General features: G+C 39.3%; 2 protein-coding genes across 7 annotated transcripts in view; one reads left to right on the top strand and one right to left on the bottom strand.

The window, feature by feature from the left end:
- SNAP23 (synaptosome associated protein 23) overlaps window positions 1–8664 on the top strand; it is a 35662-nt gene extending 26998 nt beyond the window's left edge. For 3 of the 4 annotated variants that reach the window (XM_045900270.3, XM_045900269.3, XM_054513576.2), the window contains 3 exons: window positions 4582–4740; window positions 6530–6674; window positions 7828–8664. In XM_045900270.3, coding sequence (XP_045756226.1) covers window positions 4582–4740; window positions 6530–6674; window positions 7828–7893 — 370 coding nt within the window. In that variant the 3' untranslated portion in view covers window positions 7894–8664. The remainder of the gene's footprint in view (window positions 1–4581; window positions 4741–6529; window positions 6675–7827) is intronic. The other variant, XM_045900271.3, reaches the window with a different exon arrangement.
- LRRC57 (leucine rich repeat containing 57) lies at window positions 612–18323 on the bottom strand. 3 transcript variants are annotated; one of them, XM_064570586.1, is made up of 5 exons: window positions 18191–18290; window positions 17946–18084; window positions 17104–17372; window positions 13941–14126; window positions 612–2538 (listed from the first exon to the last, which is right to left on the bottom strand). In XM_064570586.1, exons 1-5 carry the CDS (start codon window positions 18272–18274, stop codon window positions 2524–2526), a joined length of 693 nt encoding a protein of 230 aa, XP_064426656.1. In that variant the 5' UTR covers window positions 18275–18290; the 3' UTR covers window positions 612–2523. The 3 variants fall into 3 exon arrangements, with proteins under 3 accessions (XP_064426656.1, XP_045756221.1, XP_054369549.1); XM_045900265.3 differs by lacking the exon at window positions 612–2538 and adding an exon at window positions 11986–13524 and having other exon boundaries at window positions 18191–18323; XM_054513574.2 differs by lacking the exon at window positions 612–2538 and having other exon boundaries at window positions 13942–14080.
- Window positions 18324–18613: the final 290 nt, after the last annotated feature.

The following is an 18613-nucleotide window of genomic DNA, read 5'->3' as shown; positions in this document are numbered from 1 at the left end:
TCATGTTGAATTAATACGGAGCTAACTAATCTTAACTTTTTATGAAAGTTAAGCCTATAGTCTGCCTACTGTTTAGTATAATGTTTGACTGCTTAATTTTGGATCTTTAAAGGAACTGTGAAGACCATGGTTAAATGTTAGAAAATTAAGCATTTGATTTTTACCCTTTGTTTCTTGACCTCCTTTTTCTTCCCTCCTGTAGCCTGATCACCCAACACACACACACACACACACACACACACACGCTCATTACATTTGGTATTTATCTGGTCCCTTTTCCTGATATGAAAGAATTATAGCTAATATTGGGCTTTCTTTTTGCTCTTTTTATTCAGTTAATATTAATGTTGACAACCAGAACTAAATAGTTAAAATTACTGTGATCATATCTTCTTTAACTTTTTAAAATTTATTTATTTATTTTTTACGTAAGCTGGGCATGGAGCTTGAACTGAAGACCCTGAGATCCAGACCTGAGCTGAGATCAAGAGTCAGATGCTTAACTGACTGAGCCACCCAGGCATCCTGTGATCATATCTTGATACTTGTTTTCTGCTTTTACAGCAGCTTCTTGAATTGATTAAGGGATATTTCAAATTCTTATTTCAAACTTGCCATTTTCTTTTGTTTCTTCAATTTTTTTTTTTTTTTAAGATTTTATTTATTTGAGAGAGCATGAACAGCGGGAGGGGCAGAAGGAGAAGCAGACTACCTGCTGAGCAGGGAACCCGATGTGGGGCTCGATCTCAGGACGCTGGGATCATGACCTAAGCCAAAGGCAGATGCTTAACGGACTGAGCCACCCAGAAGCCCTCAAACTTGCCATTTTTGAATGAGATATTTATATAGAAAAAAGTGGTAATGGTTATTAGACCCCTCAAAACTGACAGGGTAAATCTAACTTTCCATATGGCGTTCTTAATAGCAATTCTGTCACAAATTTGCTTAAGCATTTTATCATAAAGTCTAATTTCTTCTCAGAAGGGCTGTAAATTTTATTAAGCAAGAGTTCAGTCGCAGATCAGAACCATTTCTTTTCTTAATGTAGGCCAAAACAACTTGGGCCTAGTTGTCTTTTTATGTAGCCATATTCCAACTATATTCAGCTCCTGTAGATCTCAAAGCTAGGGAGTATTAATGGGCCAGAATAGTAAACATGCCATTTGGTAATCTGTGCACTTAAAGGCATGAACTGTTAAGTAAGGATCAGGTTGAGATCAAAGCCAAATAATAAAAATATTTGACAAATGCTTTTCAAAGCCATTTATATCTATTATCTATTTCACAGTCCTGTGAACTATTAATATTAGTACAGTATCGTTGTTTTATCTTAGTTTTACATATAAGGATGTATATGGATGTATAAGGATCCTTCAATCTGAGTCGAAGGCAGATATTTAACCAACCGAGCCACCCAGGTGTCCCCGAAGGGTCTTAAATGCTTTAAAGGTAGTATTTCCCAAACCTGACTGAGCCAAATAATGGAAGTTTGCTTAAGGTTCTACAGCAATAGAATGACAGGTCTAGGATTGGGATTCAGGTCAATATATTACAATTTTGTAGCCTTTTAAAAAAAGAAAAATTCTTGGAGTGTACTTTTGCTTTGTCCAGATTAATTCTCAGTGTCCCAATATACAGAAATACTAAGGTAGACTACTGGAGTAACTGAAATACTCTTTCTACAAGAGATTGGCAGTCCCTTAGACTGTGTTTCTTTTCCCTGGCTGGGAAGCTATATGAGCTTTTGAATTTAAATAAAACAATAATAACAATAAAAGATTCCCAGGCTCTACCCCATACATACTAAAACAAAATTTTTAGCATGTAACTTATGCATCTCTGTGTTCAAAGGCTTCCAGGTTGCCTTGTGTTCAGTCAGGTTTGGGAAATATTGCCTTTAAAGCATTCAAGACCCTTTGGGGATGCCTGGGTGGCTCAGTCGGTTAAGCATCTGCTTTCGGCTCAGGTCATGATCTCATGGTCCTGGGATTGAGTCCTGCATTGGGCTCCTTGCTCAGCAGGGAACCTGCTTCTCCCTCTGCCTGCCACGCTCCCTTGCTTCTGCGATCTCTCTCTTTCTCTGACAAATAAATAAAATCTTAAAAAAAAAAATAAAGCATTTAAGACCCTTTGAAGGAAGACAAACAAGATTAAAACCATTATCATCATCATTATTATTAGATGGGCAGCTACTTGACAATTCCTTAAAAACAGGTAACTTTCAAGGGTATTCCACCTTGTGGGACAAACTCCATCCAGGGTGATGGCAAGTGGCAGGGTAAACTGGAAGGCATTACCTAGAGTGCATGTGCTGAAAGAGACATGGAGGAGTCATGTGGATGAAGATACAAAATGAGCACCATTTAAAAATCACCTCTTCAGGGGCTCCTGGGTGGCTCAGTCGTTAAGCGTCTGCCTTCGGCTCAGGTCATGATCTCAGGGTCCTGGGATTGAGCCCCGCATCGGGCTCCCTGCTCAGCAGGAAGCCTTCTTCTCCCTCTCCCCATGCTTGTGCTTCCTCTCTCACTGTGTCTCTCTCTGTCAAATAAATAAATAAAATCTTTAAAAAAAAAATCACCTCTTCATAAACGTGGAGAATATGTCATAACTGCATGAGAAAAGTGCAGTTTTTTTTCCCCAACTCATTTGAAAGTAAACATGACAACCCAATGCAAAGCTGTAGAAGGAAAAATTCAGTGTCAGCTTTTTATTCCTTTTCCCCTTAATATTAGAAGAACATCTTCTAGGATCCAGTTCTCTTAAAGGGAGAAGGATTTGATAACCATTCTGATTCTTTGTTTATAACACAGACCATGATTTAATTGGAACTCATTCATAATATCATGTTAAAACAATTCATTTGCATCCTAAGCCCCTTGTATCTAATTATGGAAGGAAGAATTCTCAAAAACTTAAAGGAATTTCAAATCTTTTAAGGTTGAGAAGGATGTTGGAGCATGTATATATTCCTTGATAGACCAGGAGCTGGCAGGTCCTGTCCCAGTCTACTCTTTATGTACTATGACTCTCAGAAACATAATATCATTCATATAGTGACTTTTGAATTCCAGCCCTCACTCTTTCACTTGTTCTACAATCTGACATCCCAATAAAAGCTGCACTTGTCTTATATTACTTGTATTACTACATCTGGTTATTCACTTTCTGATAAACTTACGTGCTGTTTACTAGGTATTCCTCTGCTTTAGAATTTTGTCTGAGAACTTACCTTGTTAAAAAAATAATACATGTAAATGGGTTTCACCAAACTAACAGATAATTATATATAAATATTCGTTTAGAAAAGGTATATCCCACCTTGTTCCAGGACAGATTTAACATGGCTTGTTAATAAATTGATTAATTAATTAAACATAGCACAAGTAGGAAACTGTGAGAACTTAAAGTGGAACCAAGAAAGGCACTTTGATTAGCTTTTCAGTGTTCATAGATATATTTACCTTTTCAGTACCTCTTATAAAAAAGGTAGTAGCACCCTTTCTGTAGCATTAATGATTAAGGTTTAAGAGCCGATTCTAGGTTTGCCAAAAAGGAATCCTTATATCTATTAAGGAAAGAACTACCATTTTCATAAAAATCTCCTCTGTTTTTGCAGTTTTGAGACTTCCTTGTTAACATTATGTGGAATAAATCAGAGACCAATATTATAGCTATATACTCCTTTTTGTTTATAGAAAAGTAAAAATTAAAATTGTGTGAGTGAAAATTGTACCTAGCCAAATAATCAGTAAAAAAGTTTTGTGTTATTTTTTTGTAACAGTCATTTAAAAGTCACTTTACAAGGCTTTTTTCCTTGCCATTATTACCAGTTTGAGTAGTAAATCCCTAGATAAAATTCTGACTTTGACTATATCAGTTACATCTAAAGTATGTACTTTTATTTTTAAGAGGCCTGGATTTAGGATCATCTTTTTTTAAAGGAGGAAAAGTAAAATCTTAAATGAAAAAGCCCTAAATCAAAGGCTTTGTAACTGGTACCAATGTGGTCAAGATGGTTATCATTGACTGTTCAATTTGGAAATAATTCATGCCTTTCTTTCATGATTTTTTTTTTAATTTAATGCAAAATTCTAACTTTAAAAAGCTGAATCAGCTGGATCTACTCTGGTTCAAATAAGTGGGCACCTGGGGTCTGAGTATTGCCCACTCAGCCTTCTTTCTCTTCCATCCCTCATCAACTTGTGAGATCCCTCCACGGAACGCCAGAACACCTTTCCTAAGGAATTTTTTGGTCCTGGTATCCCCTATTTTCTTTTCTGAAGCCTGTCAAAGGCTAGGGGAACCTGAAAAGTCAAATAATTTGCTACTTGCTAACTGCTTAGTGAACATTTTGTGGAAATAGTTGAACCTTTAAAAAAGTGTTTAATGTCAGTGGGCTTACACAATTCATCTGTTTCATATACCGTATTGTAGCGGAGCATAGTAGAGCTAATGTGGATCTAGCTGTAGGTAGCTTTTGTGCTAAGGGCGCTAGAGTCGTCCTGAAGGTAAAAAGCACTAATAATTACACTTCTTCCCCTCCTGCTTTTCCGTATCTCTCTACACTCCTGACTTATACAGGACAAAGAACTTTGAGTCTGGTAAGGCCTACAAGGCAACATGGGGAGATGGTGGAGACAACTCTCCTAGCAGTGTCGTATCTAAGCAGCCAGGCCGAGTGACCAATGGTCAGCCTCAACCACCAGCCACTGGAGCAGCTAGCGGTGGCTACATTAAACGGTATGCCGGCTCCTCCTGATGCTCTTTATCCCTTTCCTAAATGAATGGCTCACTCAGGAGGATGGGGGGTGTTGTACATGAGCCCTAATTCATCAGTTAGAAACAGTGTTTATTCCATTTGAAAAATGCATTTTATAATCTGCCTTCTGACAAAATGTTGACTGTGGTACTTGACTTTCATTGATGGATTAACTTTTCTTTATGTTTTTCAGTACTTTCAAAATTACCCAAGTAAGCATATTTTACTTCTATAAATAGGAGAATGTGTTTTAAAATGTATCATGCAGGAGCACCTGGGTGGCTCAGTCAGTTAGGCGTCAGACTCTTGATCTCAGCTTAGGTTTTGATCTCAGGGTTGTGAGTTCAAGCCCCATGTTGGGCTCCATGCTGGGTGTGGAGCCCTACTTAAAAAAAAAAAAAAAAAAATGTTCATCTGCAGATAGCGGTTGGCCAGATCCCTATAAAGATAATGGTAAAGGGGGCGCCTGGGTGGCTCAGTCGTTAAGCGTCTGCCTTCGGCTCAGGTCATGATCCCAGGGTCCTGGGATCGAGTCCCACATCGGGCTCCCTGCTTGGCAGGAAGCCTGCTTCTCGCTCTCCCACTCCCCCTGCTTGTGTTCCTGCTCTCGCTATGTCTCTCTCTGTCAAATAAATAAATAAAATCTTTAAAAATAAATAAATAAATAAATAATAATAATGGTAAAGGGTCAGATAGTAAATATTCCAGACTTTGCAGGCTGGTGTCCATTGCAGCTACTCAACTCTGTTGTTGTAGGGTGAAAGCAGCCATAAACAATATGTAAGCAAATAATAAGTGTGGCTGTATTTGAATAAAACCTTATTTACAGAATCAGGTGGTGGTGTCGCACACTGAAATAAAGTTCTCAGACACCAATCTGAGTGGCCATGCGGAGCTGCCTCTGCAAGGGAGAGCAGCAGCTGCTGAATCCTGCACATAGCTTTTATTTTGTTTTTTTATCAGAAAAGCAAGGACAGATGCTTCCGAGCATGGGAAAGGAGTACAAAGGGATGGCAAATATCTTGAAGCAGGCTTGCATTTTCCCCTACACGTAGGCACGCAGGGAGTCAGTCATGGGATAAGGGAGGAGTGGGATGTTTGGGCTGGCAATTGCCAGGTACAGAAAGGGGGGACAGAGGGTTACATTCTTTCATAGCTCCTAACTTAAACGCCCTGCTCCTGGGGATCATGGGGTCCTGCTCCTACCGGGCCCCTGTGTTCAAAAGCCCGAGAACAGGAATGCTGCTGATGTTTCAGCTGCTTCCACACTCACTCCTTAGGGTTTATAATATATTTTCTAAGAATAACTCCATAAGGTGGCAGGCCAGCTTTGACCTTTGGGCCAGAGTTTTGCAACCTGTTTTACAGCAGTGGTTCTTTAGACTTAGTGTGCATGAGTCACCTGGGGGTTTATTAAAACATAGAATCCTAGGATCCACTTCCAGTTTGATTCAGTAGATCTGTAGTAGAGTGTGAGAATTTGCATGTTTTCATGTCTCATAAGTTCCCAGGTGACGCTGTGATCACTCGTTGAGAACCATTGTTCTAGAGTTGTTTCTTCTCCTACATGGCTTTAAGACATTGCGTTCTCTTGGTCAGTCTTTCAATTTTTACTACAGAATGTTTTCTGAGAATGGTAACCTACCTTCCCATGGGTCTAACGCTTGCTGAGGTCATTTTGGTTACTTATTTTTATGAAAACTAAATCCAGATTTAGTCCATTTTTATAATTCACCAAAAAGTACTGAATTAACTGTCTTTTTGTGATAGTATAACTAACGATGCCAGAGAGGATGAGATGGAAGAGAACCTGACTCAAGTGGGCAGTATCCTAGGAAACCTAAAGAACATGGCCCTAGACATGGGCAATGAGATCGAGGCTCAAAATCGACGAATAGACCGGATCACAGAAAAGGTAAATGCTCCTTCATGCCATAGGAATTTGAGACACTTTAGTAATGGACATCTGTGCTTGATACTTGGGGTGGGGGGGGCAATAGAGAAGATCCTGTCCTCACAGGTCTTACAGTTTTGATGAGATGGGATTTCTAACACATTGAAAAATTATAGCCAGGTCCTCCTATCTCTTGTTCATGGCAGTTGGTTCATTTTGAAACCAAGACCTTAGAATGAAGTGGTTTTATTTAAAATTTCACACACGAAGCTTAGAGTCTACTCTAACCTTTGGGAGGGCTATATTTTTTTTCCCTTGAGTGAATGAGTTAGCTTTTGGAGTTTTATTTTGTTACTAACAAATTAGTAAGTTCCTAAATCCTCATCTCATGAGTCATTAAGTGAAAATCAGTTCTGCAGAATAGTTCTTGTGGAGTGGACACACAAAACAGGGTTCTATGGGTAAAGATAAGATGGAATTGCTATTTTTTTTTCTTCACATGATATAAAAGATACTGAAAATGAAATTGTATTCAGTGTTTGGATGTGCCATGGCTAAAAGCCATTCTTGTTATTGTTATTTCATTAAAAATCTCAGGGTCCCTTAAAGGATGGGATGAGTTTTTAAGCTTAGTTCTATTGAGTCACTTAATGGTGGATTTCATGGAGGCAAACAGTGGTTCATAAGATGCTTTCAAAGCTGTCCTGTGGTCAGATGTTGATGTGGATGATAATACATCTGTTACAAAAATCTTGGGGAAGGTTCTTTCAGTCTCTCTGGGTTAGACCTAGAGTAGTCTCAGATAAGATTCTATGATTCAGTTCAGGGGACTCCCACAATGTCCTCCTCTATAGCAGAAAGCATTCTTAATTTCATTGCATCGAAAATGGCATTGATTATAAGATGCATCCCAGTTAAACTATGAGAAAATGTTACAGAATTCATGAAATACTGGCAAGTTCTTCTGCTAAACCTTCTGTTAAACCTTTATATTCCCGGTTTTCCCAAATGAATTTCATGTTCTCTCTCTTCTTGCCCGGAATGAGTTTTGTAATGTGACTGTATGTTTCCTGAATTTTCTCAGTGTGTCATTTACTCCAGGTGTATGAAATTCAACTTTTATTAGAGCAAGTTACCTTGTAACATAATGCTGGTACCTTTTTCTTTTTTTCAGGCTGACACCAACAAAGATCGTATTGATGTTGCCAATGCCAGAGCAAAGAAACTCATTGACAGCTAAAGCTGCTGCTGTACTTCTTTATCGTGTATTCACTTCTCTAGCTCCTCCTTCAAAGTCATTATCTTTTCAGAGTTTGACGTTTTGGTTCCACGCTCTTCTAAATCAGGAGATAATGTGCAAGAAGGCCAGGAGTACAGACCCCCTATTCTTTTACGTTCTCTTTCCCTTGAGGGTACACTACTGCTCAGCCTTCCTTCTAGTACCTTTTTTTTTTCTCGGTCCATAGTCTTAGACTGGTTTTTGTACATCATATATAGTGTTATTTTTCATCCTCCTCATTTACTTTAGCAGGTTCTTTTGCTTTCAAGATTTGGAAGCATTGCCAAAGACAGCCATGAAGAAGGAAGTTGGAGGCAGGGGGAGCACAAGGAGGAGAGGCGAGAGAGAAGAGGTTGTTACCGCAGTAAAACCTGCAGGCCACAAAGCAAAAGTTGCATGGCCAGAGTAAAGATCTAGTTGGGTTTAATTTTTCATTTAAGTTGCAGTTATTGCCAATTTAGGCTAATACTTGGTTTGGGAGCTTTTATACACAATATTTTTGTTAATCATCACAACTTGGCAACCTCGGCTCCAAAAAAATAGAATGACTTTTCTCAAAGTGGGCTTAGTTTCTGAACATTTGGTGATTTGTGTATGTACATAGACAGTGATCCCATTTCATTCTGCACCATACAGGAACACTTTGTATAAATGAATGACTTTTTATTTTCACATTATTAGTAGTATTATGGTCCCATTACATGCCTATTAACCTCTTAAATTTGTCATTAGTCTTTGAAGAAAAAAATATGTAAATATGTATGTGTAACATGAGCATTTCTCTCTAAAGCAGGGCTTAAAATTTTTTGGAAAAGTTTGACAAAGTATATTACGTGAATTCAGATTTACCTCAATGTCAAGAATTATGTTTAGATGGGGAAAAAGAAACTTATTTTGATCTCAGGTAGAAAAATAGATTGCTTTGAGTTTTTTGTAGCTTTAGACCTTAAAAAAGCTAGAATTTATTCTGTTTAACTAAAAGTGATTTGGAAAATTATGCCTTTGGTTTAATTATTGATGATTGCACTATCATTCAATTAGCCTTGTAGATTGAATTATGTCCAGAATCACATTTATTTAGATCCTGAACAGTGTTATAAGAATCTGATTGGTATTTGTCACCTTTATTTAAGAACTAGTGTCTGGGGCACCTGGGTGGCTCAGTTGGTTAAGCGACTGCCTTCGGCTCAGGTCATGATCCTGGAGTCCCTGGATCGAGTCCCGCCATCGGGCTCCCTGCTCAGCAGGGAGTCTGCTTCTCCCTCTGACCCTCCCGACCCTCCCCCCTCTCATGCTCTCTCTCTGTCTCTCTCTCTCAAATAAATAAATAAAATCTTTAAAAAAAAAAAAAACTAGTGTCTGCACACTTCAAAGCTATTAATGTGGATTGGTTTGACCGATAACCACTGCTTGCTCTTTACAATTAAATTTTATAACTAACTGGTGGAATTGTTCTTTCAAATAGGTAATGTGTTTCTGTGACTATTTGGCAAGGGTTGGGGGCAATAATTTCATCAGCTCTTAAATTGAATAAAGCAAAGGTCCATAAATCAAGAAGCACTCTGATGGAAAGCTGCCTTCAGCACCTTTCCCAATTTTTATCGGAAGTACTGACAGGACTTTTCTTCCTACGATTTGTCATGAGGTTCATTGTAATTATTATTAGTCTCTTACTCATTTGAGCTTTAATACACTAATGACTGAAAGGATGTTTATGCACTAGAACTACAACCCACTTACTGAAGATACTGTTAACATGAGGACTTTCACAGGCCTTAGTGGAAAATATTTAGAGTGAGACTCAATCAGGCCCTCTGGAATAGAAATGCTGCATGCCAGAAGGAGTAGTTTGGTAGGTGGTGGTAAATGTGTAAAGAGAGAAAGTACAAAACATTGGGGATTGTGCTATACCTAAATGCCCTTGCTTAGAACATTAAAAAAATTTTTTATCTTATGGCTAAAGGTAATAGTTCTGAGGATACCAAAATGCTGCCCCCACATTATAATTGGTTAGAAGTATAAGCTAAGGCACTCAACTATCTGCATTTACTCTTCCACTTGCTAACTGAGACTGTAAGCCCATTTCTGTGCCTCAGTTTTCTTGTCTGTAAATGGGGATTAATAATTCCTCCTCCATAGAGTTGTCACGAAAAGTCAGTGTGGTGATGCCATGTAAAGAACTGAGCGCAGCACCCAATAAATATAAGAGCTTAATAAATTATAGTTGCTATTCTTTCTTGGGTGGAGCTTTTTGGGTCAAGAATCCATTTGTGAATCTGATGAAAGACAACATAGCCTATCTCCCCAGAGAAATAGATACTAACACAAACATGAATCACGCATAAGAATCACGCATCAGTGGATCTTGAAAGCAAATCCATGGATCCCAGGTTACAAACTCTGCCAAAGCTTCTCCTACTAAGAAAGAAGAGGGATGAGGCCATAGAAGTTAGGTCCATAATGCACTAGAAATACAAGCTGTTGACTTAAAGCCTTTTCTGATTTTTCTGGTTAACATTGTCTGGAAACTTGTTTCCATTACTTTTGAAAGGTAGTAACTGAAAGTGATTAACACAAGCTCTAGAGTCTGACCACCTGGTTTCAAATTTTGCTTTAGTCATTTACTTGTATGATCTTGAGCATAACACTAACCTATAACTAAGGAGTTCAAAATAATCACCCTGAATTTAATTTTTTAACGGTAAGCTCCTTCTTCAAGTTTCCAGTCTTAGAGCGACAAATGGTATTTATCCCCAATAGTTATGCCTGTTTCTTTCTTCCTTCACAATTCCTTCATCCTTGTGGGGTTTTTAAAATATTATTTATTTATTTATTTGTCAGAGAGAATGAGAGCACAAGCAGGGAGGAGCAGCAGGCAGAAGGAGAAGCAGGCTCCCTGGGAGCCCGATGTGGGACTCGATCCCAGGACCCTGGGATCACGACCTGAGCCAAAGGCAGACACTTAACCAACTGAGCCACCCAGGCGTCCCTTCCTTCATCCTTGTTACCACACTTTAGATCTTTTCATGTCATGTGTGAATTATGAATTTCCTCTTAACCCAGCCATTTTATACTCAATTGCACTTAGAATTAGTTTCCTTAAATGTTACTTTCTTTAGGTCACTGTCTTATCAAAATTCCAGGTTATCCCAATTACATTCCTAATCAGATTTGTATTTCTCAGATTGATGATATTCAAGTTCCTTACTCTCTAGTCATTTGTTTTCATCCTTTTTAATGTAGTATTTGCTCCAAGCCTTCCGTTTCTATAATGATTTGCTAACTTCTATTTTAATGCTTTACAGATGAAATAAATGGCACCATTTATTGATTGCTTACTCTATTGTGGGCACCCTGCTAAAATGCCTTTATGTATCTTTTTACCATATCCTCATAACAAATCTGAAAGGTTGGAGGTATTCACCATATTACAGATGAGCATAAATTGCTCAGATTCACAAAGCTAGTAAATGACAGACTGTGTATTCAAACCAGGATCTTTCTGACTCCAAGGCCCATGAGCTTAATATACTACACTGACTTCCAACCAAGCTCTAAAAGAATGTGGGTGACTTAGGGCTGGTGGCCAAACTAGAATATGGGTCTCCAGACCACACACAAGTTAACCAACTTTGTTATGTTAGCTCATAGGCAAGCCTAAATACTTGTGTGTTATAAATCTGGGCATGTTACTTTACATAGTTCCTGCACACAAGTAGCTCATTCTAGTAAGAAACAGATGAATATAGAATGTGAGAAGATGGGGGAGCAATTAATTTGGCTTAGACTTAAAATGGGTTTTAGATAGATGGAGCACGTTAGTGAGAGAAGACATTCCTGACTGAGCAAACAATGTAAAGGCAGTTACAGGGGAGACACTGCACTGTGGATTTAAGGAGAATAATCTGGTATGACTGGGCAGGTTAAATAAGAGTGAAGAAAGGGTATCTGGAAATAAGGCTAGGTACAAGTTGTGAAAGCTAGCAGTCACTGATTCTCAGAGATGGGGGATATTTTTAACTCCAATTAATTAAATGTCTGGGGACATTTAAGTTGTTTACTTTAGAAGCTCTGATTTATTAGATGTTAAGCACTGATAAAAAATCTAGAGAAACATTGTTTAGTAGACCAAAAAGATTAAGCATTGAAGTTTACAAAAAGCAAAACTCAGTTGCTAACAATAAACTGGCAGCCCATCCCTCCCCATGTTGAGAAACAGAAAATAACATGGGAAATAGAGAATATGGATCAGATTTAGAATACGGATCAGATTTAAAGTCAGAAAGACTTCCTCATATAAACACTAAGCTGTTGTGATCTACTGACTTAATGGTTAGACTAGGTTTATAAAACAAGAACTGACAATACATGCTAAATTGCCCCGCCAAAGGCAAAACCTCAGAATATTTGAGAGTGGTAGTTGCCGAAATGTTCATGTCAGTAACAACCTGACATCATCTACCTTTGTACTTTCAGTTTCTCTTAATAAGCATGGTTTTAGTACTGCAAAATGCTTATCAGTCACATGAAGGCATTTCAGTACTCCTGCACCTTATGAAACATTTCTTTCTAATCAGTTTACTTTCAAACAAAGGGCCACATACAGGTTAAAGTTCTCCTGTCTTCTTCCTTTGAGGATTAGCACTTTTTCCAGCCGAAGTTCATTAAAAATTCTTTATTTAGTATATTCTCTCATCCAGAGAATAAACTTTATAAACATAGGTTATTTTAAAATATTGTAGGAGATTTTTGATAGGTAATTTGATTAGAATTATAAAGACAAAAAGGGAAAAGGATTACCAGAAATAAGACATTATTTCTAAAAAAGCTTCAGGAAAATCTTGATTATTACAACCCTTTGTATCTTACAAATTTTGCATATATGGTTTTAGCTCTTCAGAGCCCTCTACCAGTAAGGCACATGCAATAGTAAAAAATTTGCTACTGCAGCCTTGGGGAACATCTCTTAGTGTGTTGGTGCTTCTCTGACAAAATATACTTTTAATCAAGACAGTCACATATTTATGTACATTCTAAATTCCAAGTATACACACTGCGATTGAACTGATGGACTGAAATAAAATCATAAATCCTAGATTAACCATAGTAGCCTCTCACAAACTATATTTCATAAAAATATGAAATGTTAACACAGGTGGAATGGCAACTGACTTTATGAAAGTTCATACACTGAAACTAAACATGAAATTTCAAGCTGTGATACGGAGTGATTCTGTGACCAAGCAGCATCCCCTCATTGTATAAATAACAATGAGCTACTGTTTTTCTTAAAGCCAGACTAATGGAGGTTTTGATGATCAACACTGTCCTTTACCCTTATCCATGACTCAAAATGGAGGAGTCTTACTGTCCCTTGATTTTTTAGCTTGCTTAAGACGAGCCCTGGAAAGGGAAAAGATCATTGAAATATCTGCAGGAGTATCATCTCCTTACTGCAGATAATCCTTGACAACAGGACCCTTTGATTCAGCCAGATTGCAAGAGATTCCATGTCAGTGTCCTGTAAGGTTCCCGTGCTCCTGGAGAACATCATGCAAACTTCTTCTTAGTGGCTGTGAACCTCTCCATGTACTAAAAATCATAAAAGAAGAATATGTGGTATTTTGGCACAAGCAAATATTAGCCTATTTTTTTATTAGGATTTTGTGATTTTTTTTTCATTTAGATTTTTATTGGATATGGTCTTTTTCATTTCCTTAAAAATCGACCTATTCTAAATGCAGATTTAAAGCACATAGCTTTGGGGTTTTTCCCTTATATTTTAATAAGACACCCATCAAAAGACAAAATGCTTTACAATAAGCTACCTGGAGGAAAAGTTACCTTGGCACAATACCATGTGGCTAATTTTTAGAATCCACCTCCAAAATGGGGAACAAATCCTGTTGACATAAACAGGATTATGCATATATCCTGTAGCTATAAATGTTTATGTGGGTTACTTCACCATTATCTCTGGAACAATGATGAAGTACACTAATACATACCTTATCATATCCTTCCAGTTCTCGAAGTTTCTTTATTTCAAAAAGGTTGCCTTCCACAGCAAGCAGACAGATCTGGGAATCACTGAGAATGCTCTGTGGAAGCATGCTGAGCTCAAGACAGTTCTCTTCCAGGCGAAGAACTTTAAGGCGAGGACAACAAGATATCTTTACTGAGATCTGAGATATCTATTGAACAACAAAAAAGAATCATAGGAAAAAGTAAAAGCACTACTATAATGTTTTTTATGTGTTTTGTTTTTTTTTTTTTACTAAATTAAAACAAAAACTTGACCATTTGTCCTAGTTCTTTCTTTTACCGCCTCCATTTTCTCACCACCTACCCATTTCCAAAGCCTATGCTATCTAGCTTCTGTTACTCCTCCACTTTTTGGAAAAAGATGCTGTTTGAAGGTTACTGGTGGCTTTTTAGAAACAGAAGTGTCCTAATAAAAGCACTGTTCATTACAGAAAATTTGAGCATCACATAAGTTTAAAGAAAAAAGTTACCTCTTATCTACCACCATAAACATTTTGGTGCATTTACATTTACTGCCTATCTTTTATGTGTACATAGATGCTGACCGCTATACTGCCAAAGTCAAGGATTCACTGTCCTCATTCCCTATTGGATTTGACTATCATCTACCACTTTTTTGAAACTCCTTGTACCTAAATATTGGACTTTTCTTCTTTTGAATTATTGCTGATTTTTGGCTCCCCCGCCCCCTTGTTCCTATGGACATTTTCAAGCAGCAGTCTCTAATATTGGATCTTCTTTCTAAACTTCCTCCTAAAAAGCTCATCCTTTCTTAAAGCTATCAATTGTTAAGACCTGAAAATCTGTATCTATATTCATATCTACTCATGTCTATTCCACTCCCATGTCTCCAATTTTTAATAAAACATTTCTGTTGGGATGAGTCACCATCATAATTGACTCAGCTTGTCCACTCAGTAGCACCACTCTTTTAGGCCCTTGAACAATTATCTTTGATTCATTCACTTCTTTTGCCCTTTAAATGCTCCAAGTCACCAAATTATATTTACTCTACCTGGTATCATTTCAGACCATCACCTGGGAACTTGTTAGAAATATAAATTCTCAGGGGCGCCTGGGTGGCTCAGTCGGTTCAGTGTCCGACTTTTGATTTCGGCTCCGGTCATGATCTTAGGGTTGTGATATGGAGCCCCACCTTGGACTCCACCTTCATCCAGGAGTCTTCTTGAGATCCTCTCCCTCTGCCCCTCCCCATGCTTGTGTGTGCACGTGCACGCACTCTCTCTAAAATAAAAATCTTGTAATTTTTTTTTAAGATTTTATTTGTCAGAGAGAGCACTCACGTGCACAAGCAGGGGGAGGGACAGGCAGAGGGAGAAGCAGGCTCCACTGAGCAAGGAGCCCGATGGGGGACTTGATCCCAGGGCCCTTGGGATCATGACCTGAGCAGAAGGCAGACCCTTAAGAAACTGAGCCACCCAGGCATCCCAATAAAAACCTTAAAAAATGTAAATTCTCCCCCGAAACAAATAATACATTATATGTTAATAAAAAAATTTTAGGGGCACCTGAGTGGCTCAGTCGGTTAAGCGTCTGCCTTCAGCTCAGGTCATGATCCCAGGGCCCTGGGATTGAGCCCCGCATCAGGCTCACTGCTCAGCGGAGAGCCTGCTTCTCCCTCTCCCTCTGCCTGCCACTCTATCTGTGCTCTCTCTCTGTCAAATAAATAAAATCTTTAAAAAATAATAAAAATTAAAAAATAATAAAAAATTAAAAAATTTAAAAAAAAGTAAATTCTCAGACCCCACTCCAGACCTACTCAATCGCAAACACGGAGGGTAGGGGCCCAGTGATCTCTTCACAAGCTCTTCTGGTTAATGTGGTCCACGCTAAAATCAGAACCAGTGATTATAGGGCAGCAGCCTAGGTGAATGGGGTGAGTGTGCAGCTAGTATTTCTTGAACAATGTTTTCCCAGAAGTTTTTTTCAAATATTCACATTTTTTTTTCCCCAAAAGCTCAACATACAAGAATATCCACTTTCATGGAAAAGGTGAGGCAATCTACTCAAGACAGACTGAATTTTATCATAATGTAAGATTACTACAATCTAGAACAGTTTTATACAATAAAACTTGGCAGTGATTGAAATCTATATCTTTGTGGTTCAATATGGTTGCCACATCCGGCTTTTGAGCACTTGAAATATAGCTAGTGGCAACAGAGGAACTTAATTTTTAAATCTAATTTATTATTATTATTATTTTTAAAGATTTTATTTATTTATTTGAGAGAGAGAGAATGAGAGACAGAGAGCATGAGAAGGAGGAAGGTCAGAGGGAGAAGCAGACTCCCTGCTGAGCAGGGAGCCCGATGCGGGACTCAATCCCAGGACTCCAGGATCATGACCTGAGCCGAAGGCAGTCGCTTAACCAACTGAGCCACCCAGGCGCCCATATTTTTTAAGATTTTATTTATTAAATGAATTTTAACAGCCATATGTGGCTATTGTATTGGACCGTGCAAATCTAGAACTGTAGGCACTAAAAAATTAAAGGCCACCTAGTCTCACTATGTTTAATGTTTCATCATTTAAGCCTTATGTCTAGACCAAGGATTATTTCTCCAGTCAGATACATATTAACCAGAGCTTCCAAAGTAATGGAAACAAATTTCAAATATTTCAATTAAAGCTGTCCAACAATGAAATGGGCCAGAAAGCCTGTCAGTTATGAATTTTCAGTATAAGCAGGACACACTGGACAAAGATGTCAAAAAAGGGACAATTAATTATCTCTTGTCCAACTCCAAGAACCTATGAGTTAAAGCCTCTTTTCCACCCCACCCGACATAGCTCCTTGCTAGGTGATTAGAGGCATATTTGTGGAGGATCTGAATTCTCCAAGATTTGTGAGACAGTTTAACTTTTGAAATTATCTCACCCCATTACGCATCCCACTCTCCTAAAAACACCTATGCAACACACAAACACGCAGTGTCTCAACTAATTCCATAGCACTTTTAGCTTTGAAATTAGTCCAGCCCATGGACTATACTGCTCATCTAGCCTGATACCCAGCTCCATGACTACAGTTTAGCAAAGAATGGATTAAACAGGAGACTGTAAATCCACATGATGTAGGAAAAAAACCCTTAAGCTCTAGACCTGGTTCTGGTTGAGATTGAGCTCGATGACCTGCAGCTCCCCCACTGAGTCAGGTATGCTCCGAATCTGGTTCTTGGAGAGATCCACCACATCCAAGTGCCGTAGGCTACAGAGCTGTGGTGGCAGTGCTCGTAGCTGGTTCCCAGAGAGGCTCAGGGTCTTGAGGGCTGCCAGTTGCCCAAAGGTAGATGGTAACTCTCTCAAGTGATTGTTGTTTAGGCTTAGCATCTCTAGTTTTTTCAGATTGCATAACTCCTCAGGAAGAACAGCTGGCAAAGAAAAAAATTAAAAACCTGAATCTGATACAGCTGAGACATACCTTAGACAAAGTTTAGAAAAACTATATGGCCACCTTATATGCCTCCTACTGATAACACATAAAATTCCCACATGTGCCATTTTTAAGTATTGCATTTTACCAACATAGTCTTCAGAAAGTGAGGGTGCCATCAAAATACAGGAAAGTATTTATGTGTATATTGGGCTCCTCTTGTAAAAGGACCTCTGCAGGATCCGACAGCAATTTTGTGGCATTTGTTAGGCCCTCCCCATCCCATTCCATCCCCCTTTCTAAATTGGCAGCAAAATTAGCTCTGTTTACATCACATCCCAAAGATGGTCTTTCCTTTCAAGTCCAAATTAAGCCAGTACCAATCATTACACCACCAGAGGAGGCGGGTAGATGTAATTACAAGAGATAGCTTCAAGGACTCTGATATCCTCCTGCGTCTTGAGCTCTCAGTACGGTTTCATAACAACAACAAAAATCAGCTTGTAAGAGAAAACCACCCTTCTCAACAGCTGATCACTAGCAAAAAGCTTCCCAGGCGCAAAAGCCATACTCAGTTTGTTGTTGTTCAAGGAGAGGCTCTTCAGCAGAGTGAACTTTCCTATAATCATAGGCGGTAGGCTCTCGATCTTGTTGTTGGACAGGTCGATGGTCCTTAGATTGCCGGTCAGCTTCTGCAACTCTGAGGGGAACTGGAGAAAGGGGTTCACAGCGCGGAGAATTCCTCACCGATTAACTTCACCACCCCCGCCGTCCCTCTCCCTTTAATTTCCCCGGTCGGCCCCCTCCCGGTCTCACCTCGGTCAGCCCACGGTCCTTAAGCTGAAAGACACCAGTTTTCTGCGCGGTTTCCACATGAGCGCGGAGGGCACTGTTTCCCATCCTAGGGCCGCGGCTCAGGTCCCTGCAGGAAGGAAGCGCAGCTGTCACCGCTCAGTCCAGGCATCCAGCCATCCCATCCGCCTCTCGGCTGGTCTCGTGCCCAAGCTGTCACCTCCTGCCGACGCCCAGATCTTGGGGACCAACTAAAAGTCGCACGGAAGAAAGGGAAGAACCACCAGACCACCGGGGCCAACAGCTTTTACAGCTGTTCCGAGGCCTGACGCCGCCGGAGCCTACGAACAATCAGGGAGCGCCGGACGCGTCTCCTACCCCTCAGCTCACAGCCGGCTAAGCAAGGGAAGAGCCGCGGCCCGCTCTCCCCCGGGATGCGCTCGCCGC

The sequence above is a fragment of the Mirounga angustirostris genome, unplaced genomic scaffold (genome assembly GCF_029215605.1).
Source record: "Mirounga angustirostris isolate CCGP_5_RB_7025 unplaced genomic scaffold, mMirAng1.0.hap1 SCAF_9, whole genome shotgun sequence".
Taxonomy (NCBI): domain Eukaryota; kingdom Metazoa; phylum Chordata; class Mammalia; order Carnivora; family Phocidae; genus Mirounga; species Mirounga angustirostris.
This window is presented reverse-complemented; position numbering and strand designations above follow the sequence as displayed.